Below are 25,349 nucleotides of genomic sequence, written 5' to 3'. Positions count from 1 at the left end.
TTTCAGCAGCGGTTTTCTATCAAAATTACGAAAAAGGACTTCCTCAATATGCTATAAATTATAAGAGGGGAACAAGAATATGCCGAGCTTTTGAGCGAATTATTTACAAATTTTGAATCAACCGAAACCACAAATAGAGCAACAAAATGTCACAAAACAAGGAATAAATTCATCATCAAGTATGATGACTTTTTGATCTCCTTTTTATTCCCATTCAAGCTAGATATCGAGTGCACAGGCCTTGGAGAGATCAATAAAGCGTCATTTTCTTTCCCGTATGTTTTAGGAAAGTCCTTTTTCTTTAGCTTATCAACAACCTTTTCTTCATCGCTATGCGAAGACAGTTTCTTTCGATAGTTCCTTGATGCGGTGGACTATGACAGACTCCAAAAAGGTTTAGTGATCTTTCAAAATGATTTATCCACGGCAAAACCAAACGAACGACTCTAAAATTCAACTTTGCGATCTATATCCTTCACAATTTTATTGACACAAGAGCTGATGTTGTTGTTTACCAGAGTATTTTGTCATAAGATGAATCCACTTTAAAAGGTTTTCGGCTAAAAATAAGAGAACAAAAATACAAGCCAGAAAGTAAGAGCAAGTCTTCGTTCAGCAAATGTTTATTTCAATCTCTCAACTGCGCAGAAATCGTGCGCATTTTTTAGGTCAAGGTGTAAGTGTTTATGACACAGTGAGTCGCCATCTGGCCGGCACGGCCCTTTTTACCGCAGGTGCAGCCCCTGCGCGTCCCCGCACATCATGGGTATTTTACACCGCAGGTCCATCTTTAAGTTTCCTATTGCAGACTAAACCCGGTGCTGATGTGCGCCCGCGTTGCTCGGCGGTTTGGTTTCGCGGGGTTCGCTGTTCGCGATGGCGGCGAGTGTCTGTCTGGGCGTGACGTCATGTCCTGGTATAAGCGCCATGGTCGGTCCCAGGAGTGCATCAGTGGGGAAGGCGGGCATGACGCGATGGATGTGTACGAGCTTAAAGTTAGGGCTTCATTTTCATTTTATCTCTCTGTAGTAGAAGGTATGCCTCTAAACTGAGGCTTTAATCAACATAAATCTACAGCTTGTAAAACTAAACCGAAAACTAAGCAAGATGGCTGCCCCTAGAGATTCTATGGAGTAAAACCGCTGTACAACAATAAACATAACACAGGCAGCCCAACACGTAATGTTCAAGGTTCTTAACATACATAAATACTACATTCACCCCTCTGTTAGAGGTTAAGTCTGAGCACGGGGGCATTCAATGTTCAAGGTTCTTAACGTAACATAAATACTACATTCACCCCTCGGTTAGAGGTTAAGTCTGTCCACTGGACGTCGGGTCCTCTCCGAACGTCGCAAGGGAGGCTGCCCATCAAGACCTGTACTGACCTGTGGCACTTCTTCGCCCACACCTATCTCCACTTCTATCTCCGAGGAAGGTGGGGAACTACCAGTAGCAGGGTGATGCTCACCTGGAACAGTAGGCTTAACTTGAGGGAGTGGGTACATTGTTGGTACTTCACCTTTGGGGGCAAGATGCTTGGTAGAGACTGTTGTTTCTCGGCCGTCTGGATAGCGCACATGGGCGTAGTGAGGATTCGCCTGAAGCAATTCCACCTCATCAACTAACGGATCTGTCTTGCTTGCACGGACGTGACGCTTGAGTAGGACCGGTCCAGGCTCACTCATCCATGTTGGGATGGAAGATCCGGAAGAGGATCGCCTGGGAAAACCGAAGAATCGCTCATGGGGTGTCTCATTGGTAGCCGTGCACAACAGAGAACGAATGGAGTGTAGAACATCAGGGAGGACTTCTTGCCAGCGCTTTACTGGCAGATTCTTAGACTTCAGGGATGCTGAAATTGCCTTCCATACCACTCCATTATACCTCTCCACTTGCCCATTGCCTTCGGGATTGTAAGCAGTTGTCCTGCTTGTGGCTACCCCTTTTTCATTCAGGAAGTCTCGCAGTTCCTGGCTGATCAAGGAGGAGCCCCTGTCCGAATGTACATAGGCTGGCATACCGAACATCGTAAACAAGGAGGTAAGACACTTGATCACTGTTGGCGTAGACACATCAGGACAAGGGAAGACAAAAGGGAATCTTGAATATTCATCAACCACATTGAGGAAGAACTTGTTGCCATTGTTACTTGGCAAGGGGCCCTTGAAATAAATGTTTATCCTCTCGAAAGAGGAGGTTTAGTAGCCTTAATGAGAGGAACTTTGGGAGGTTGATGAAACTGTGGTTTGCATTCACAACAAACTGGACACTTACTTGTCATGCTCTTGATCTCCTCAAGGGAATAAGGGAGGTTCTTGGTGCGTACGAAGTGGTTGAGTCGGGTGACCCCTGGATGACAGAGTGACTCGTGGAGCTGGTAGAGGGGATCTTCACTCAACGTGGCGCAAGTAGCTCTGGACAGAGTGTCGGGTGGAATGTTCTCTTTACCAGGACGGTAAATGATATCGAAACTATAGCAGGAGAGTTCGATCTTCCACCGCATGATCTTATCATTCTTGATCTTCCCTTTGTGGCGCTGGTCAAACATGTAAGATACTGATTTCTGGTCTGTTTTAAGAGTGAAGTGCCTCCCTGTTAGGAAGTGCCTCCAGTGTCGGACAGCTTCTACAATCGCTTGTGCCTCTTTCTCAACTGAGGCGTGCTTGAGCTCGCTGCCCTGTAAGGCTCTTGAGAAGAATGCAACTGGCCTCCCATTTTGGCTGAGAGTGGCAGCTAATGCCACCTCTGAAGCATCCGTCTCAACTTCAAATGGAATGCTTTCATCGATTGCACTAACAAAAGCTTCCTCCACCGTCTTCTTGATACTCTCAAAGGCCGCGACAGCGGGCTCGGGTAATGGAAAAACCTTGCAGGAGGTTATTGGCTTGATTCGATCCGAGTATGCGGGTATCCATTGTGAGTAGTAGGAAAACAATCCGAGGCATCTGTTCAGAGACTTTGAGTCACTTGGGACGGGTAGCTCTCGCAAAGGGCGTAGACGTTCTGGGTCTGGACTGATATTCCCTTCCTCAACCACATATCCAAGGATAGGAAGACGCCTGATGGAGAAGAGGCTCTTGTCGTTGTTATAGCAGATGTTCTTGCGCTTAGCAGCTTCAAGGAAACTCTGAAGGTTGGAATCATGCTCTTCTTGGTCTTTCCCACAGATTGTGATGTTGTCGAGATAAGGGAAGACCGCCTTGAGATTGTTCTCTTCCACAAACTTAGTCATCTCTCTCTGGAAGCAGGCCACCCCGTTGGTGACGCCGAATGGGAGTCGGCTAAACTGATACAGGTTACCTCTAGCTTCGAATGCTGTGTACGGTTTATCCTCATCTTTGAGAGGGATCTGATGATAAGCACTGCGTAGATCTATAGTGCTGAAGACTTTGTACTGGGCGATCTGGTTAACCAAGTCGGTTATTCGTGGTAATGGGAATGCGTCGAGGAGGGTAAACCTGTTGATGGTCTGTGAGTAATCAATTACTAGCCTCTTCTTGTGATTCTCATCCTTGGTTACTACAACTTGTGCTCGCCATGGAGAGCGACTGGGCTCAATGATTCCTTCATTAAGCAGCCTCTTAACTTCTTCATCAATGAACGTGGAATCTTCTTGGCTGTAGCGGCGTGACTTTGTGGCAATAGGATGACAGTCTGCTGTCAGGTTTGCAAATGGCTCAGGCGGGTCTACATTCAGAGTGCTGAAGCTACAGACGGAGAGGGGCGGTTCGGAGCCCTTGTACTGGAAGATGACACTTTCGTGCTTTGACTGAAAGTCTACTCCTAATATGAGGTCTGCACATAGCCCAGGGAGTACAGAAAACTTGAGGCCTTCATATCTCCGTCCTTGGTAGGTAAGATCAACTGTGCAAGTACCACTAACCTTGATGGCGCCTGTCGAGGAGGTTGCCATGGATACGGTACTAGATGAGGGCTGGACTGTCAGACTTGCTTGCTCTACTAGACTGGGATGGATATAGCTTTCACTACTCCCACTGTCAAACAGGGCCTTGACTTGCAATCCTTGGATATTGACGACACCACATGATTTAGAGAGGGATTTTGGTGGGTTAGCTGTCAATGTGGCGAGTATCGGGGACCAAGTTGCTGCCGAAACTCTTTCTTTTGGAACCGCCTTTCCTTTACAAACTTTAGCAAAATGGCCTTTCTTTTGACACTTGTTGCAAATAGCCTCCAGGGCAGGACACTTCGGTCGAGGGTGTTTCTTGTTTCCACAGAAAAAGCAAGTAGCTTTATCGGGTTTCATTGTAGCTACAGTAGACTCGTCAGGCTGTTCTGCTGACAATGAGGTGCTGTTACAAGGTAGTGCTGCATTTGTAGGTATCTGTGGTGCTCCATATGATTCTGAACTCCTCATAGCTGACTCCAGAGCTCGAGCCTGGTCAAACATAGTCTTTAGATCAAGTGTTTTGTTCTCCAACAATCGTTGCCTGATTGTGTTGGATTGCAGACCTGTAATAAACGCATCCCGTATGCTCTCTTCGCTGTACTGCGCTGCGGTTACACTCTTAAAATCACAGTCCTTACTCAGTGTTTTCAGAGCTTGCAAGTACTCATCTAAGCTTTCCGATGGTTGCTGGCGTCTCGTTGCAAGTAGATGGCGAGCGAAGATCTCATTCCGTGGTCTAACATAAAGGGCTTGTAGCGCCTCAATTGCTGCATCGTATTCCGTACAATCTTCGATGTGTTGGAAGAGTGTTGGAGAAACAAAGTTAGTTAAAACGGTCAACTTGTCCAGGCCCGTCTGAGGTAGAACTTGTACGAAATTCTCCAAGGTCCTTTTCCAATGGAGCCATTCCTTCTGGGCCGTGCTGCTATTTGGATCGGTTTCTAGGCGTTCAGGACGCAGTACTTTATCCATGGGACTTCAGAAAATATGTTGATTAAATTGTAGTAGAAGGTATGCCTCTAAACTGAGGCTTTAATCAACATAAATCTACAGCTTGTAAAACTAAACCGAAAACTAAGCAAGATGGCTGCCCCTAGAGATTCTATGGAGTAAAACCGCTGTACAACAATAAACATAACACAGGCAGCCCAACACGTAATGTTCAAGGTTCTTAACATACATAAATACTACACTCTCCTACGCAACACAAGACTCGCACTTACAGTTTGAAGTTGGTGCAAAAAATCACGGGTTTCATTGACTATTCATATATACCCTTAATACGAAATCCTAAGCCTTAGTAACCATATGATAATCTAGTCTTGATTTGTATTGTGGTATTACCTGTTCTCCTATGAGGCTATCTTCTGCAACCGATCACTATGGAGATCTGCAGTATTGGAAGGGATACAAACATTTGAACGGGAGCGGCGCCGTAGGCACGAAGAGAAACGGCCTCACCGCAAACGGCAACGGCACGCATAACATGCGGGTGCATAAATAAATACTGGCGGCAATCATACTCGTTCACAAGGGATACCAAAAGAGAAGAAGAACATAGCCGTAGCAGGCCACGGGGGGCGGGGGGGGGGGGGGGGGGGGGGGGGCAGTCACCGGTCATTTTCTTTCTAAAAAACAAATCAGATGAGAGGGGGGGACATGCCCCCAGTGCCCCACCCATTGCTACGGCCCTCAAGAATACGATAATCTAACACTGCTTACATGAAGACGAGGCTAGATGTTTGGTGTAAAACCTCCTGATAAACTGTCTAATATTTAAAATTCAAGTGCAAATATATACTGCTTTTTTCGAAATACCGTTACTTAAAACACTTGTAGGTGGTGATTTACCTTCGACTTTTGATTGACAGGTCCTCTGACAGATGATGACGATGACGAGGGTGACATCATCCTGACTAAGGTCCAAGAAGCTATGTCCAGGCCTCTGCACGACAAAAGGCCAGACGTCGCAGAGGCAAGGGTCTGGGACAAAGCAAAGTTCATATGGCCTGATCGCTTAGTTCCATATTACATACCGCCAAAACTGAGTAAGCAAAACAGTAAAACTTTTTTAAATGTCTTTTAATTACTGCTTCGATTAAAGCCCAGCCAAACCAGTATAAGCGCGAATAGCGAAAAAACGGATTCACCTGCTATTTGTGATAATGGTGGACCCAGAAGAACCGAGGCTCTAAAATGTAACAGATGGTCGTTGTTAAGCGTATGCCCAGCCTCCTGAGCCTATGATAATCCATGAAATCATTTCCCTCTACTCTCATTCTTATTACGCGCGTCAAGTGAGAGCGCAATTAGGTAACAGAAACAAGGTCCATAGGTGCGTAATTTATCCTCCACAGAGAACAATCAGCTTGCGCAAAAACTACTGGCAGCGATAAAACACCGGCAACAGCATACCTGTGTACTATTTGTACCGCGTGCAGGCCACTGAGACTGGGTACAATTCTACAGAGAAAAGAACCCACAGAGCAGGAGGTGTGATTTCTTCCCTATTAGAACCCCCCTACCTTTCCTATTTAAACCCCCCCTCCCCACCTACCCTATTTACCCCCCCCCCCCCCCCCCCCACCGGCATTCCAAGCCTTGCCCCTAACCCTGACTGGAAAAGAAGTCTTATGTCTTGGCCCCTATGAGTAAATACCCTTACATCTGCGTCATCGATCGGGCATATATACTTTTGATTGTATGCCCTTATTCGTCCTTAAGGTCCTTATGTCCCAGGCGTGCTTCGTCGATCGACCATATATGCTTACGATCTTATGTTTTTATGCCTCCTGTACGTCCTTATGTCTTAGGTGCGCTTCGTCGATCGGTCATATCGGTCGTAAACGATAAGTAGTAGGTGCGTCTCGGGAATCACTGTCCAGCAGGGAGCGTCATCCACGAGCTTGGACACAGCATTGGCTTTTGGCACACGCACTCCCGCCCGGACCGCGACTGATTCGTACGCATCAACTGGGACAACATCGTGCCAGGTATGACCTTACAGGCAAAATCGTGCCAGGTATGACCTAACAGACAACATCGTGCCAGGTACGACCTTACAGACAAAATCGTGCCAGGTACGACCTTACAGATAACATCGTGCCAGGTATAACCTTACAGACAACATCGTGCCAGGTAAGACCATATAGACAACATGGTGCCAGGTATGACCTAACAGACAACATCGTGCCAGGTATGACCTTACAGGCAAAATCGTGCCAGGTATGACCTAACAGACAGAATCGTGCCAGGTACGACCTTACAGACAACATCGTGCCAGGTCCAAGACCCAGGCAAAATACAAAGCGCATGTGGATTGTAACAGGAAAACATGATCATAGTGCATTTGTTTACTAGTTATGTCGAGGCAGTTTGCCAAGGCGAGTCATGGCGTTGTTAACCACCTCACCGAGTATGAGTACACCAGTATCATGCACTACGGAAAAAACTTCTTTGGCAAAATATCTGAGGACAACTCGCGCATTTTGACGACTATCATCACAAAAAACAAAGACTACCAGGACAAGATTGGTCAGAGGGAGGGACTGTCCGATACGGATGTGGATGCGGCCAACAAACTGTACGACTGCCTTGGTTAGTGATCAAGTGGACTTGTTGAAGTGGGTTGCTGAAGAGATTTCGCCTTATCAACTTTATCGGACACGATACAAATAACGTATTCTTTATAGTCCCTTGTGAAGGCTGTACTGAATGTAACGCATCTTTTGGTTTATAGACTTCCCATACATGTGGCACACGAGGGCCTGGGGCGAATGCTCTGTGCGATGTGGCGCTGGTCAACAGAAGCGACGAGTATTCTGCGCAAAGCAGGATGGGAAGCCTCTTGCACCGAAGTATTGCAGCAAAACGAAGACAAAACCGCAGAATAAACGCAGCTGCTATGGGCGAGAATGCAGTAAGTAGTGGTCAGCGGTAAACTTTGTGAACACCTGCGTGCGTTAATGCGATTTAAAACTCGCATTAAGGTAGCTCTTCATGTTTTCATAAAAACGCCAATGTTATTCCTCGTCAAAACTTCAGCGATCATTCCCTGCTTAAATGTTGCGCGCATGCCTTTATGAACCAGACCGCTGTCCTCAAGGCTGGTTCGAGGCGCACAAGGTGTGCTATGGTCTTTATCACGAAAAGATGTATTGGCGAGACGCGATGACGCTCTGCAGGGAACAAGGCGCCGGTCTGCTCACCGTACGCGACGCAAATGAAATGGAAGTTATCAGGAAACACATCAAGGAAAAGAACCTGTTTTTCTGGCTAGGTAAGGTATTAAAAATATGTGAGCGCTACGGCTTTTTTCAGATTTAGCCAACACGCAAATACACCACAGGTAGCCCGAGCCCTATATCTGTCCTTATTGATATTACAGTAGACATTGTACAAAAAATAAGTAAAAGATAACATTTTGAGAAGAAACATGTAGGATTTTTATTTATGTCTACCCTTTGCGTGTTCTCTGGCCTAATTAAAGCGTGATTCTTAAAAAAACAAAGACTATTACTATATAATTGGCAATACCAATTTCTGTTTAGAATATACAGACGTTTTGCACTGACAATGCCGATACTGCGCATGTACCATATTATTAACACGTGCTCACGTAAATGATTGACACGTGCTCATGTAAATAATTGACAAGTACTCATGTAAATGATTAACACGTGCTTACGAAAATGATTGACACGTGCTCGCGTGAATGATTGACACGTGCTCTTGAAAATGTTTGACACGCGTCTTGTAAATGATTGACACGTGCTCGCGTAAATGATTGACAAGTGTCATGTAAATGATTGACACGTTTTCATACAAATGATTGACACGTGCTCTTGTAAATGATTGAAACGTATCATGTAAATGATTGACACGTAGTTTTACTGCGCAGGCGCCAGGTACAGTCACGTGAATGGCTCCTTCCTGTGGTCAGATGGCACTCGGCTGCATTTCCACTCGTGGCGGACTGGAGAGCCTCGCTTTGGAATGGACTGCTCCTTAAATACTGGACGAGAGGGGATGGGGCACGGATATTTGTGACGTCGAGCGTAGTTTTATATGTAAAAGAGGTTCGTGAATCGCTTGCAAATATCTGAGCTTTGTCCAGGATCTTCCACGGATGATTATTCTAAATATATGCGGTTGAAACGATAAATATGAGGATTAGCTCTATCAGCTCTAGTCAAATAGAGTGGATTGAGTACGTCAATAGAGTGGATAATTTCTTTATTTTGTTTGCAATGGTCGTCTATAGAGCTTCGAGGTTACAAGATCCCCAATGGCAAGCGGGCAAAAAACATCCGAGTACAAATGGCATGTGAAGGAATGGGGAGAGTGCTCTGTGACGTGTGGGGGAGGACAGAAGCACCGTGAGACTTACTGCGCAGGTCAAAATCGATCCAAGCACGTGGGCTATGGGAACTGCACAGGTGGGTCTTACATGACCGATTACGTGACTTGCTAGTGTGTCTTGCATGACACTGATCACGTGACTCGCTAGATGGACTTGCATGACTGATTTCGTTACTTGCTAGTGGGTCTTGCCTGCTCAAGTGTATTAAGGCTTGGATCCTAAGCTAAAACAGTTGAAATTTTGAAAGTTGCCTTAAAGTGAGTTAACATTGCCTTAAATGCACCATTTTTGGTCAAAATATCAAACTCGGCAATGTAAGCTGTTTGGTAATATTTTATTTTGAGTGATGACGTCATCCAGCCAATCACGCGACTTTTGCAAATCAATATTTCAAAAAATTCTCCGCTGGTAGATACGCTATGAAAATGAAAACATTGCATGTTTTTATGTTCCTTTGAAACACATCTGCACACTGATGTCTTAACCGGCAAGAAAAGTTTAGCTTTTGGTCACAAATCAACATTTTAATTCGCAGCAGGTCACGTAACTTAACAAAATAATTAATATCTTGTTAACGGCAGAGAAAATTTTGGATGCTAACACGCTATCATATGACACACATAAAGTCAACACTAAATTAGTAAACACCTTTGTCCAAGTTGATTTCCCCACTGGCGGAAAGGCAAAAAACTATTTTGTCACGTGATCTATTATGTGACGTCATCACCAGCAAGAAAACATTACGAAAATGTTAAGGCCGTCGACTTTAATCATCTTGCCGAAAAGAACGAATTTAAGGCGATGTTAACAAAGTTTATGGCAAAAAGTTATATTCGATGCTAAAAGCAATCTACCCAGGCCTTAATATACTTGAGTGACTGATCACGTGACTTACAAGTAGGTCTTTACACGGCTGATCGCGTGAGGTATTACACATGTGCGTCTTATGTGACTGATCACGTGGCCTACACGTGAGCACGTAAAGATCGCCTGAGATTGTTTAAAAATGCACGTTCAAATATGAGTTCTAATGCCTTTGTCTCATATACCATAATATGTTACAGACGAGCCCCCCGATGCCTGGAGAGACTGCAACAGCCAGCCCTGCCCCTCCCCCTACAGGTGGTACGTGGGGGGATGGGGAGAGTGCAGCAGGACCTGTGGGGGAAGAAGTCAAAATCGTAATGTGACATGCGCAAAGAGTGACATGCTGGCCACGGCCTGGGAGATGTGTAACCACACCAAAACACCGGCCTTCTATCGCAGGTACTATTAACATTTCCCTCCCCCCCCCCAACCACTCCCAGGGACTTAAAGATACGAGTACGGCAACGCGCACGGCAACAGGAGAATCAATGATTAATTTGAGGGTCGAACAGCAGCACGTGGAATTGCGCTCTGTCTGATTTCCAACCGTTCTCCGCCAAACTCCAAGTTTTAAGGTCTGGCGATAACCAGTAGTACACCTTTCTCTGTTCGCTATTGTAGAAATAGTCTAATATGGTTTTTTCTGAGTATAAAGTCTAGCAATTTCATTTAAAATGTTTTGGAAATAATCGCCAAGCGCTAAAGGGTTATCTCGGTCACGTCGTTCTAGCCGTAGCCGTTGTCGCATCTTTAAGACCCTAAAGGCGATTATTGCAGTTGTGGTGGTGATGATGGTGGTGGTGATTGTGGTGGTGATGATGGTGGTGGTGGTGGTTATGGTGGGGGTGATTGTGGTGGTGATGGTGGTGGTGGTGGTGGTGATGGTGGTGGTGGTGGTGATGATGGTGGTGGAGAGAGTGATAATGGTGGTGGTGGCGTTGGTGATGATGGTGGTGGTGACAGTATAGACTTGTGACGTATGCATGCTGTATGTAGGTGTCGCCCTAATCCACAGTATAGACTTGTGACGTATACATGTTGTATGTAGGTGTCGCCCTAATCCACAGTATAGACTTGTGACGTATGCATGCTGTATGTAGGTGTCGCCCTAATCCACAGTATAGACTTGTGACGTATACATATTGTATGTAGGTGTCGCCCTAATCCACAGTATAGACTTGTGACGTATGCATGCTGTATGTAGGTGTCGCCCTAATCCACAGTATAGACTTGTGACGTATACATGTTGTATGTAGGTGTCGCCCTAATCCACAGTATAGACTTGTGACGTATGCATGCTGTATGTAGGTGTCGCCCTAATCCACAGTATAGACTTGTGACGTATACATATTGTATGTAGGTGTCGCCCTAATCCACAGTATAGACTTGTGACGTATGTAACATGCTGTGTGTAGTGTAGGAAGGGGTAGATAAAGGTGCTTTGAGCACAATCCATGCTCAGGTCCTGTTTTAGGTTGTGTTTATAATATGCAGAATGTCAATATCAGACACAAGCCAGATTGTCTATCCTAACACTAGTGTGGTGGTGATATACGGTCAATATCAGACACAAGCCAGATTATCTATCCTAACACTAGTGATGGTGGTGATATACGGTCAATATCAGACACAAGCCAGATTGTCTATCCTAACACTAGTGATGGTGGTGATATTCGGTCAATATCAGACACAAGCCAGATTGTCTATCCTAACACTAGTAATGGTGGTGATATACGGTCAATATCAGACACAAGCCAGATTGTCTATCCTAACACTAGTAATGGTGGTAATATTCGGTCAATATCAGACACAAGCCAGATTGTCTATCCTAACACTAGTGATCGTGGTGATATTCGGTCAATATCAGACACAAGCCAGATTGTCTATCCTAACACTAGTAATGGTGGTGATATACGGTCAATATCAGACACAAGCCAGATTGTCTATCCTAACACTAGTAATGGTGGTGATATACGGTCAATATCAGGCACAAGCCAGATTGTCTATCCTAACACTAGTGATGGTGGTGATATTCGGTCAATATCAGACACAAGCCAGATTGTCTATCCTAACACTAGTGATGGTGGTGATATACGGTCAATATCAGACACAAGCCAGATTGTCTATCCTAACACTAGTGATGGTGGTGATATTCGGTCAATATCAGACACAAGCCAGATTGTCTATCCTAACACTAGTGATGGTGGTGATATTCGGTCAATATCAGACACAAGCCAGATTGTCTATCCTAACACTAGTGATGGTGGTGATATTCGGTCAATATCAGACACAAGCCAGATTGTCTATCCTAACACTAGTGATCGTGGTGATATACGGTCAATATCAGACACAAGCCAGATTGTCTATCCTAACACTAGTGATGGTGGTGATATTCGGTCAATATCAGACACAAGCCAGATTGTCTATCCTAACACTAGTGATGGTGGTGATATTCGGTCAATATCAGACACAAGCCAGATTGTCTATCCTAACACTAGTAATGGTGGTGATATTCGGTCAATATCAGACACAAGCCAGATTGTCTATCCTAACACTAGTGATGGTGGTGATATTCGGTCAATATCAGACACAAGCCAGATTGTCTATCCTAACACTAGTGATGGTGGTGATATTCGGTCAATATCAGACACAAGCCAGATTGTCTATCCTAACACTAGTGATGGTGGTGATATTCGGTCAATATCAGACACAAGCCAGATTGTCTATCCTAACACTAGTGATGGTTGTGATATACGGTCAATATCAGACACAAGCCAGATTGTCTATCCTAACACTAGTGATGGTTGTGATATACGGTCAACATCAGACACAAGCCAGATTGTCTATCCTAACACTAGTGATGGTGGTGATATTCGGTCAATATCAGACACAAGCCAGATTGTCTATCCTAACACTAGTGATGGTTGTGATATACGGTCAACATCAGACACAAGCCAGATTGTCTATCCTAACACTAGTGATGGTGGTGATATTCGGTCAATATCAGACACAAGCCAGATTATCTATCCTAACACTAGTGATGGTTGTGATATACGGTCAATATCAGACACAAGCCAGATTGTCTATCCTAACACTAGTGATGGTGGTGATATTCGGTCAATATCAGACACAAGCCAGATTGTCTATCCTAACACTAGTGATGGTGGTGATATACGGTCAATATCAGACACAAGCCAGATTGTCTATCCTAACACTAGTGATGGTGGTGATATACGGTCAACATCAGACACAAGCCAGATTGTCTATCCTAACACTAGTGATCGTGGTGATATTCGGTCAATATCAGACACAAGCCAGATTGTCTATCCTAACACTAGTAATGGTGGTGATATACGGTCAATATCAGACACAAGCCAGATTGTCTATCGTAACACTAGTGATGCTGGTGATATTCGGTCAATATCAGACACAAGCCAGATTGTCTATCCTAACACTAGTGTGGTGGTGATATACGGTCAATATCAGACACAAGCCAGATTGTCTATCCTAACACTAGTGTGGTGGTGATATACGGTCAATATCAGACACAAGCCAGATTGTCTATCCTAACACTAGTAATGGTGGTGATATACGGTCAATATCAGACACAAGCCAGATTGTCTATCGTAACACTAGTGATGCTGGTGATATTCGGTCAATATCAGACACAAGCCAGATTGTCTATCCTAACACTAGTAATGGTGGTGATATTCGGTCAATATCAGACACAAGCCAGATTGTCTATCCTAACACTAGTAATGGTGGTGATATACGGTCAATATCAGGCACAAGCCAGATTGTCTATCCTAACACTAGTGATGGTGGTGATATTCGGTCAATATCAGACACAAGCCAGATTGTCTATCCTAACACTAGTAATGGTGGTGATATACGGTCAATATCAGGCACAAGCCAGATTGTCTATCCTAACACTAGTGATGGTGGTGATATTCGGTCAATATCAGACACAAGCCAGATTGTCTATCCTAACACTAGTGATGGTGGTGATATTCGGTCAATATCAGACACAAGCCACATTGTCTATCCTAACACTAGTGATGGTGGTGATATTCGGTCAATATCAGACACAAGCCAGATTGTCTATCCTAACACTAGTAATGGTGGTAATATTCGGTCAATATCAGACACAAGCCAGATTGTCTATCCTAACACTAGTAATGGTGGTGATATACGGTCAATATCAGACACAAGCCAGATTGTCTATCGTAACACTAGTGATGCTGGTGATATTCGGTCAATATCAGACACAAGCCAGATTGTCTATCCTAACACTAGTAATGGTGGTGATATTCGGTCAATATCAGACACAAGCCAGATTGTCTATCCTAACACTAGTAATGGTGGTGATATACGGTCAATATCAGGCACAAGCCAGATTGTCTATCCTAACACTAGTGATGGTGGTGATATTCGGTCAATATCAGACACAAGCCAGATTGTCTATCCTAACACTAGTAATGGTGGTGATATACGGTCAATATCAGGCACAAGCCAGATTGTCTATCCTAACACTAGTGATGGTGGTGATATTCGGTCAATATCAGACACAAGCCAGATTGTCTATCCTAACACTAGTGATGGTGGTGATATTCGGTCAATATCAGACACAAGCCAGATTGTCTATCCTAACACTAGTGATGGTGGTGATATTCGGTCAATATCAGACACAAGCCAGATTGTCTATCCTAACACTAGTAATGGTGGTAATATTCGGTCAATATCAGACACAAGCCAGATTGTCTATCCTAACACTAGTGATCGTGGTGATATTCGGTCAATATCAGACACAAGCCAGATTGTCTATCCTAACACTAGTAATGGTGGTGATATACGGTCAATATCAGACACAAGCCAGATTGTCTATCCTAACACTAGTGATGATGGTGATATTCGGTCAATATCAGACACAAGCCAGATTGTCTATCCTAACACTAGTGATGGTGGTGATATACGGTCAACATCAGACACAAGCCAGATTATCTATCGTAACACTAGTGATGGTGGTGATATACGGTCAATATCAGACACAAGCCAGATTGTCTATCCTAACACTAGTGATGGTGGTGATATACGGTCAATATCAGACACAAGCCAGATTGTCTATCCTAACACTAGTGATGGTGGTGATATTCGGTCAATATGAGACACAAGCCAGATTGTCTATCCTAACACTAGTGATGGTGGTGATATTCGGTCAATATGAGACACAAGCCAGATTGTCTATCCTAACACTAGTGATGGTGGTGATATTCGGTCAATATCAGACACAAGCCAGATTGTCTATCCTAACACTAGTGATGGTGGTGATATTCGGTCAATATCAGACACAAGCCAGATTGTCTTTCCTAACACTAGTGATGGTGGTGATATTCGGTCAATATCAGACACAAGCCAGATTGTCTATCCTAACACTAGTGATGGTGGTGATATACGGTCAACATCAGACACAAGCCAGATTATCTATCGTAACACTAGTGATGGTGGTGATATACGGTCAATATCAGACACAAGCCAGATTGTCTATCCTAACACTAGTGATGGTGGTGATATACGGTCAACATCAGACACAAGCCAGATTGTCTATCCTAACACTAGTGATCGTGGTGATATTCGGTCAATATCAGACACAAGCCAGATTGTCTATCCTAACACTAGTGATGGTGGTGATATTCGGTCAATATCAGACACAAGCCAGATTATCTATCGTAACACTAGTGATGGTGGTGATATACGGTCAATATCAGACACAAGCCAGATTGTCTATCCTAACACTAGTGATGATGGTGATATTCGGTCAATATCAGACACAAGCCAGATTATCTATCCTAACACTAGTGATGGTGGTGATATTCGGTCAATATCAGACACAAGCCAGATTGTCTATCCTAACACTAGTGATGGTGGTGATATACGGTCAATATCAGACACAAGCCAGATTGTCTATCCTAACACTAGTGATGGTGGTGATATACGGTCAATATCAGACACAAGCCAGATTGTCTATCCTAACACTAGTGATGGTTGTGATATACGGTCAATATCAGACACAAGCCAAATTGTCTATCCTAACACTAGTGATGGTGGTGATATACGGTCAATATCAGACACAAGCCAGATTGTCTATCCTAACACTAGTGATGGTGGTGATATTCGGTCAATATCAGACACAAGCCAGATTGTCTATCCTAACACTAGTGATGGTGGTGATATACGGTCAACATCAGACACAAGCCAGATTGTCTATCCTAACACTAGTGATGGTGGTGATATACGGTCAATATCAGACACAAGCCAGATTGTCTATCCTAACACTAGTGATGGTGGTGATATACGGTCAATATCAGACACAAGCCAGATTGTCTATCCTAACACTAGTGTGGTGGTGATATACGGTCAATATCAGACACAAGCCAGATTGTCTATCCTAACACTAGTGATGGTGGTGATATACGGTCAATATCAGACACAAGCCAGATTGTCTATCCTAACATTAGTGATGGTGGTGATATTCGGTCAATATCAGACACAAGCCAGATTGTCTATCCTAACACTAGTGATGGTGGTGATATTCGGTCAATATCAGACACAAGCCAGATTGTCTATCCTAACACTAGTGATCGTGGTGATATACGGTCAATATCAGACACAAGCCAGATTGTCTATCCTAACACTAGTGATGGTGGTGATATTCGGTCAATATCAGACACAAGCCAGATTGTCTATCCTAACACTAGTGTGGTGGTGATATACGGTCAATATCAGACACAAGCCAGATTGTCTATCCTAACACTAGTGATGGTGGTGATATACGGTCAATATCAGACACAAGCCAGATTGTCTATCCTAACACTAGTGATGGTGGTGATATTCGGTCAATATCAGACACAAGCCAGATTGTCTATCCTAACACTAGTGATCGTGGTGATATACGGTCAATATCAGACACAAGCCAGATTGTCTATCCTAACACTAGTGATGGTGGTGATATTCGGTCAATATCAGACACAAGCCAGATTGTCTATCCTAACACTAGTGATGGTGGTGATATTCGTTCAATATCAGACACAAGCCAGATTGTCTATCCTAACACTAGTGTGGTGGTGATATACGGTCAATATCAGACACAAGCCAGATTGTCTATCCTAACACTAGTGATGGTGGTGATATACGGTCAATATCAGACACAAGCCAGATTGTCTATCCTAACACTAGTGATGGTGGTGATATACGGTCAATATCAGACACAAGCCAGATTGTCTATCCTAACACTAGTGTGGTGGTGATATTCGGTCAATATCAGACACAAGCCAGATTGTCTATCCTAACATTAGTGATGGTGGTGATATACGGTCAATATCAGACACAAGCCAGATTGTCTATCCTAACACTAGTGATGGTGGTGATATACGGTCAACATCAGACACAAGCCAGATTGTCTATCGTAACACTAGTGATGATGGTGATATTCGGTCAATATCAGACACAAGCCAGATTGTCTATCCTAACACTAGTGATGGTGGTAATATTCGGTCAATATCAGACACAAGCCAGATTGTCTATCCTAACACTAGTGATGGTGGTGATATTCGGTCAATATCAGACACAAGCCAGATTGTCTATCCTAACACTAGTGATGGTGGTGATATACGGTCAATATCAGACACAAGCCAGATTGTCTATCCTAACACTAGTGATGGTGGTGATATTCGGTCAATATCAGACACAAGCCAGATTGTCTATCCTAACACTAGTGTGGTGGTGATATACGGTCAATATCAGACACAAGCCAGATTGTCTATCCTAACACTAGTGATGGTGGTGATATACGGTCAATATCAGACACAAGCCAGATTGTCTATCCTAACACTAGTGATGGTGGTGATATTCGGTCAATATCAGACACAAGCCAGATTGTCTATCCTAACACTAGTGATCGTGGTGATATACGGTCAATATCAGACACAAGCCAGATTGTCTATCCTAACACTAGTGATGGTGGTGATATTCGGTCAATATCAGACACAAGCCAGATTGTCTATCCTAACACTAGTGATGGTGGTGATATTCGTTCAATATCAGACACAAGCCAGATTGTCTATCCTAACACTAGTGTGGTGGTGATATACGGTCAATATCAGACACAAGCCAGATTGTCTATCCTAACACTAGTGATGGTGGTGATATACGGTCAATATCAGACACAAGCCAGATTGTCTATCCTAACACTAGTGATGGTGGTGATATACGGTCAATATCAGACACAAGCCAGATTGTCTATCCTAACACTAGTGTGGTGGTGATATTCGGTCAATATCAGACACAAGCCAGATTGTCTATCCTAACATTAGTGATGGTGGTGATATACGGTCAATATCAGACACAAGCCAGATTGTCTATCCTAACACTAGTGATGGTGGTGATATACGGTCAACATCAGACACAAGCCAGATTGTCTATCGTAACACTAGTGATGATGGTGATATTCGGTCAATATCAGACACAAGCCAGATTGTCTATCCTAACACTAGTGATGGTGGTAATATTCGGTCAATATCAGACACAAGCCAGATTGTCTATCCTAACACTAGTGATGGTGGTGATATTCGGTCAATATCAGACACAAGCCAGATTGTCTATCCTAACACTAGTGATGGTGGTGATATACGGTCAATATCAGACACAAGCCAGATTGTCTATCGTAACACTAGTGATGCTGGTGATATTCGGTCAATATCAGACACAAGCCAGATTGTCTATCCTAACACTAGTGTGGTGGTGATATACGGTCAATATCAGACACAAGCCAGATTGTCTATCCTAACACTAGTGTGGTGGTGATATACGGTCAATATCAGACACAAGCCAGATTGTCTATCCTAACACTAGTAATGGTGGTGATATACGGTCAATATCAGACACAAGCCAGATTGTCTATCGTAACACTAGTGATGCTGGTGATATTCGGTCAATATCAGACACAAGCCAGATTGTCTATCCTAACACTAGTAATGGTGGTGATATTCGGTCAATATCAGACACAAGCCAGATTGTCTATCCTAACACTAGTAATGGTGGTGATATACGGTCAATATCAGGCACAAGCCAGATTGTCTATCCTAACATTAGTGATGGTGGTGATATTCGGTCAATATCAGACACAAGCCAGATTGTCTATCCTAACACTAGTGATGGTGGTGATATTCGGTCAATATCAGACACAAGCCAGATTGTCTATCCTAACACTAGTGATCGTGGTGATATACGGTCAATATCAGACACAAGCCAGATTGTCTATCCTAACACTAGTGATGGTGGTGATATTCGGTCAATATCAGACACAAGCCAGATTGTCTATCCTAACACTAGTGTGGTGGTGATATACGGTCAATATCAGACACAAGCCAGATTGTCTATCCTAACACTAGTGATGGTGGTGATATACGGTCAATATCAGACACAAGCCAGATTGTCTATCCTAACACTAGTGATGGTGGTGATATTCGGTCAATATCAGACACAAGCCAGATTGTCTATCCTAACACTAGTGATCGTGGTGATATACGGTCAATATCAGACACAAGCCAGATTGTCTATCCTAACACTAGTGATGGTGGTGATATTCGGTCAATATCAGACACAAGCCAGATTGTCTATCCTAACACTAGTGATGGTGGTGATATTCGTTCAATATCAGACACAAGCCAGATTGTCTATCCTAACACTAGTGTGGTGGTGATATACGGTCAATATCAGACACAAGCCAGATTGTCTATCCTAACACTAGTGATGGTGGTGATATACGGTCAATATCAGACACAAGCCAGATTGTCTATCCTAACACTAGTGATGGTGGTGATATACGGTCAATATCAGACACAAGCCAGATTGTCTATCCTAACACTAGTGTGGTGGTGATATTCGGTCAATATCAGACACAAGCCAGATTGTCTATCCTAACATTAGTGATGGTGGTGATATACGGTCAATATCAGACACAAGCCAGATTGTCTATCCTAACACTAGTGATGGTGGTGATATACGGTCAACATCAGACACAAGCCAGATTGTCTATCGTAACACTAGTGATGATGGTGATATTCGGTCAATATCAGACACAAGCCAGATTGTCTATCCTAACACTAGTGATGGTGGTAATATTCGGTCAATATCAGACACAAGCCAGATTGTCTATCCTAACACTAGTGATGGTGGTGATATTCGGTCAATATCAGACACAAGCCAGATTGTCTATCCTAACACTAGTGATCGTGGTGATATACGGTCAATATCAGACACAAGCCAGATTGTCTATCCTAACACTAGTGATGGTGGTGATATTCGGTCAATATCAGACACAAGCCAGATTGTCTATCCTAACACTAGTGTGGTGGTGATATACGGTCAATATCAGACACAAGCCAGATTGTCTATCCTAACACTAGTGATGGTGGTGATATACGGTCAATATCAGACACAAGCCAGATTGTCTATCCTAACACTAGTGATGGTGGTGATATTCGGTCAATATCAGACACAAGCCAGATTGTCTATCCTAACACTAGTGATCGTGGTGATATACGGTCAATATCAGACACAAGCCAGATTGTCTATCCTAACACTAGTGATGGTGGTGATATTCGGTCAATATCAGACACAAGCCAGATTGTCTATCCTAACACTAGTGATGGTGGTGATATTCGTTCAATATCAGACACAAGCCAGATTGTCTATCCTAACACTAGTGTGGTGGTGATATACGGTCAATATCAGACACAAGCCAGATTGTCTATCCTAACACTAGTGATGGTGGTGATATACGGTCAATATCAGACACAAGCCAGATTGTCTATCCTAACACTAGTGATGGTGGTGATATACGGTCAATATCAGACACAAGCCAGATTGTCTATCCTAACACTAGTGTGGTGGTGATATTCGGTCAATATCAGACACAAGCCAGATTGTCTATCCTAACATTAGTGATGGTGGTGATATACGGTCAATATCAGACACAAGCCAGATTGTCTATCCTAACACTAGTGATGGTGGTGATATACGGTCAACATCAGACACAAGCCAGATTGTCTATCGTAACACTAGTGATGATGGTGATATTCGGTCAATATCAGACACAAGCCAGATTGTCTATCCTAACACTAGTGATGGTGGTAATATTCGGTCAATATCAGACACAAGCCAGATTGTCTATCCTAACACTAGTGATGGTGGTGATATTCGGTCAATATCAGACACAAGCCAGATTGTCTATCCTAACACTAGTGATGGTGGTGATATACGGTCAATATCAGACACAAGCCAGATTGTCTATCCTAACACTAGTGATGGTGGTGATATACGGTCAATATCAGACACAAGCCAGATTGTCTATCCTAACACTAGTGATGATGGTGATATACGGTCAATATCAGACACAAGCCAGATTGTCTATCCTAACACTAGTAATGGTGGTGATATTCGGTCAATATCAGACACAAGCCAGATTGTCTATCCTAACACTAGTGATGGTTGTGATATACGGTCAATATCAGACACAAGCCAAATTGTCTATCCTAACACTAGTGATGGTGGTGATATACGGTCAATATCAGACACAAGCCAGATTGTCTATCCTAACACTAGTAATGGTGGTGATATTCGGTCAATATCAGACACAAGCCAGATTGTCTATCCTAACACTAGTGATGGTGGTGATATTCGGTAGTGTACTTACAATAATAATAATACAGTGCCTTGTGTGGACAAAAGCGCGTTGTGCCGAATATGGAAGAGACAAGCGTTATGTAACAACAAGCACGTGAAGAGCTCGTGTAGAAGAACGTGTTACTTGTGCTAACACCACGAAACACGCGATAAGCACGTGAAGAAGGTTGTCTTACCTGTGCTAGTACCAACAAGCGCGTGATAAGCTCGCGAAGGTCGTCTCACCGATGGCAGGTCTACCTACCTGCTTACCATGCAAATAGCTCTGAGCCTTTATCGCCTCAAGTAGACCCATAAGAGCAGTGTTAACAGTGTTGCTATCAATTTCGTTATTTTGGTCAAAGCTAAACAAGAAGAATTCCTTCGCTCTACTTGCAAACATTCGCAAGCACTGCACAGTTCATCATTATGCTTTAATAGACTCACGTAATGTGATAAAACCTGTTATTTTAACAGCAAAATAAAAGCAACAGTTAATTTTCGCTAATGCTCGTTTTTACCAAGCCCAGTTTCAAATAAGCGCCCCCTTACTAACCAGGTCCTGTGTAAAATGTTTTAACGTTAACAATAACTCTTCCGCCCCTCTCAATAATGCCCCTTTTTCCCTTTCAGTGAATTGAAAGAACGACCAGTAGAAGCTTCAGTAGGACCAAACCACCTCAATAAAGTGTGATAATATTCTAATTATACATCCTTTTTTTTTTATTGCAACAATTCTACCATGAGCTAGCATAGCATGTTTACTACCTCGACCTGGCGGTACCGTTCTTTTTTAGGAGGGGTATGAGAAGTAGGGTTGGCTTTACGCGAGGTTTAGTTCGCTGTGGGATGAATTTTGGGGGGGTGGGGGGGGGGGTGGGCGTCCTGCTATATGCGAGGTTTAAGCTGCTGTGGGGTGTCTGTTGATGGGGTGGAGTATTTTTTGGGTGCGCTTTCAGAGGGTTTTCGGGGAGGTTCGCTAGATGCAGGCTTTGGGGCTGCGGACTTATCACGTGGGGTTCTGGCCGGATGATGAGAGTTTAAAAAAGAGAACAGGCGGCGCTACGGTGGCTGCTATGATACGCGTCATCGGCCACCTCAACCTCAGGCGAGAATGACACAGTTCTCGTGCGTATAATAACAGGTTTCTCTTTATCGACCAGCTCGCGGGGGCTTTCGGGTGCTTTCTCAGTTTTTGCATCTGTCGCCATTTTTGTTTTAAAATCTTTCTCCACAACCTTTCTACGTTCCTCTAGTGGCATTTCCACGGTCAATTCCAAGCCAAACGCTCGCTGTAACCTCTGCATTCCCTGCAGTTCCCTCATCCTCCCGCATAACTCGTCCCACGTATGCAACACCTCAAGTCCATTCAGCAAGACCTGACAGTAATCGCCTTGATAGCCACTGACCTCTCCAGCCAGACGAGAAGCTATGACGTCAGAAGCGTCAATCAAACAGCTAGCAACGCCCTCGTCCACCGCGAAGCGCCTGCCTTCGCCGACGCACTGCTGATTGGGCGAGGCCTGTACCTTCCAGTAATAATCTGCGGCGGCGAATTCACATGGAATCAGGTGGACGTACGTAGGTGTTGGCGGTAGCGCAGAGAGATGGACGATGTACAGTAGCTGTTCCTTGCTGCAGCGGTGTCTGTAGAGAGCGATGTTCAGTTCATGGACAAGCTCTTTGGAGGTCAGAAAGCATGTTGAAAGCAGAACAACAATCACTCGAGCTTCGTCCAGAGCTGCGAGCCGAGATGTGGAACTTCCAGTCAGCGGTTCGCTTATTTTTAAATCCGGGTACCTTTCGATGAGGAGCTGCTTCATTGTCGCCGCAGCTGGCGAATCCTCGACTGAGTAGCTCAGTGCTACGTCACACCCCCTCTCATGCGCATGCTCGTTATCGGGGATTGCTGCTGACTGGTGGTGACCGTCAGATGCGAAGACCACGTCGTGCGCATGTCCCGATCGTTCACTCGGCTGGGAGTAGTAGGGGACTGGTTCCGGTAAGAGCTTCTGTCTTCGCACGAACTGAATTTGCCGGTACTTGGTGGTGATCGCATCGATGGTGACGTCACTAGACTTGAGAAGCGAGAGCCTGTACTGCAAGTCTGCAATTTCCTCTTCTGCAAGAGATACAAGATGTCAAAAAAAAAGTGATAAATGACCCTGCCAGACGAGAGATGATTCCGAGTGCAAGAGATACAAGATGTCAATAAAATAGTGATAAATGACCCTGCCAGACGAGAGATGATTCCGAGGTAGGTGACTGGTAGCCTACTCACTGACGTCGTTCACTCAGTAGAGGCGTTCACCCGGTTATTTTAGGATAAAAAAGTTCCCTATTGATTCATTTGAATGCGCGAGAAATTATGAGGAGGGGACGGGGCGAAATGATGAGAAGAGGACGGGGAGAAATGATGAGAAGAGGACGGGAGAAATGATGAGAAGAGGACGGGGAGAAATGATGAGGAGAGGACGGGGAGAAATGATGAAAAGAGGACATGGAGAAATGATGAGAAGAGGACGGGGAGAAATGATGAGGAGAGGACGGGGAGAAATGATGAGGAGAGGACGGGGAGAAATGATGAGAAGAGGATGGGGAGAAATGATGAGAAGAGGACGGGGAGAAATGATGAGAAGAGGACGGGGAGAAATGATGACGAGAGGACGGGGAGAAATGATGACGAGAGGACGGGGAGAAATTATGAGCAGAGGACGGGGAGAAATGATGACGAGAGGACGGGGAGAAATGATGAGGAGAGGACGGGGAGAAATGATGAGGAGAGGACGGGGAGAAATGATGACGAGAGGACGGGGAGAAATGATGAGAAGAGGACGGGGAGAAATGATGACGAGAGGACGGGGAGAAATGATGACGAGAGGACGGGGAGAAATGATGAGGAGAGGACGGGGAGAAATGATGAGGAGAGGACGGGGAGAAATGATGAGAAGAGGACGGGGAGAAATGATGAGAAGAGGATGGGGAGAAATGATGAGGAGAGGACGGGGAGAAATGATGACGAGAGGACGGGGAGAAATGATGACGAGAGGACGGGGAGAAATGATGAGAAGAGGACGGGGAGAAATAATGACGAGAGGACGGGGAGAAATGATGACGAGAGGACGGGGAGAAATGATGACGAGAGGACGGGGAGAAATGATGAGAAGAGGACGGGGAGAAATGATGAGAAGAGGACGGGGAGAAATGATGACGAGAGGACGGGGAGAAATGATGACGAGAGGATGGGGAGAAATGATGAGAAGAGGATGGGGAGAAATGATGAGAAGAGGACGGGGAGAAATGATGACGAGAGGACGGGGAGAAATGATGAGAAGAGGACGGGGAGAAATGATGAGGAGAGGACGGGGAGAAATGATGACGAGAGGACGGGGAGAAATGATGACGAGAGGACGGGGAGAAATGATGAGAAGAGGACGGGGAGAAATGATGAGAAGAGGACGGGGAGAAATGATGACGAGAGGACGG

The 25,349-nt window shown here is 44.3% G+C and overlaps 1 protein-coding gene and 1 pseudogene across 2 annotated transcripts in view; one reads left to right on the top strand and one right to left on the bottom strand.

Annotated features, from left to right (window-relative positions):
* The first annotated feature begins 794 nt into the window (after positions 1-794).
* LOC5508684 lies at positions 795-22,568 on the top strand (annotated as a pseudogene).
* Positions 22,563-25,349, bottom strand: part of LOC5508685 — a 29,280-nt gene continuing 26,493 nt past the window's right edge. Inside the window, exons 7-8 of one of the 2 annotated variants that reach the window (XM_032377464.2) lie at positions 23,664-23,985; positions 22,563-23,510 (exon numbers count right to left, since the gene is read on the bottom strand). In XM_032377464.2, coding sequence (XP_032233355.1) covers positions 22,904-23,510; positions 23,664-23,985 — 929 coding nt within the window. In that variant the 3' untranslated portion in view covers positions 22,563-22,903. Of the gene's footprint in view, positions 23,986-25,349 lie in introns of both variants that reach the window. The other variant, XM_001629215.3, reaches the window with a different exon arrangement.

Source organism: Nematostella vectensis, chromosome 10, assembly GCF_932526225.1.
Source record: "Nematostella vectensis chromosome 10, jaNemVect1.1, whole genome shotgun sequence".
In the NCBI taxonomy this organism is placed as follows: Eukaryota; Metazoa; Cnidaria; class Anthozoa; order Actiniaria; family Edwardsiidae; genus Nematostella; species Nematostella vectensis.
This window is presented reverse-complemented; position numbering and strand designations above follow the sequence as displayed.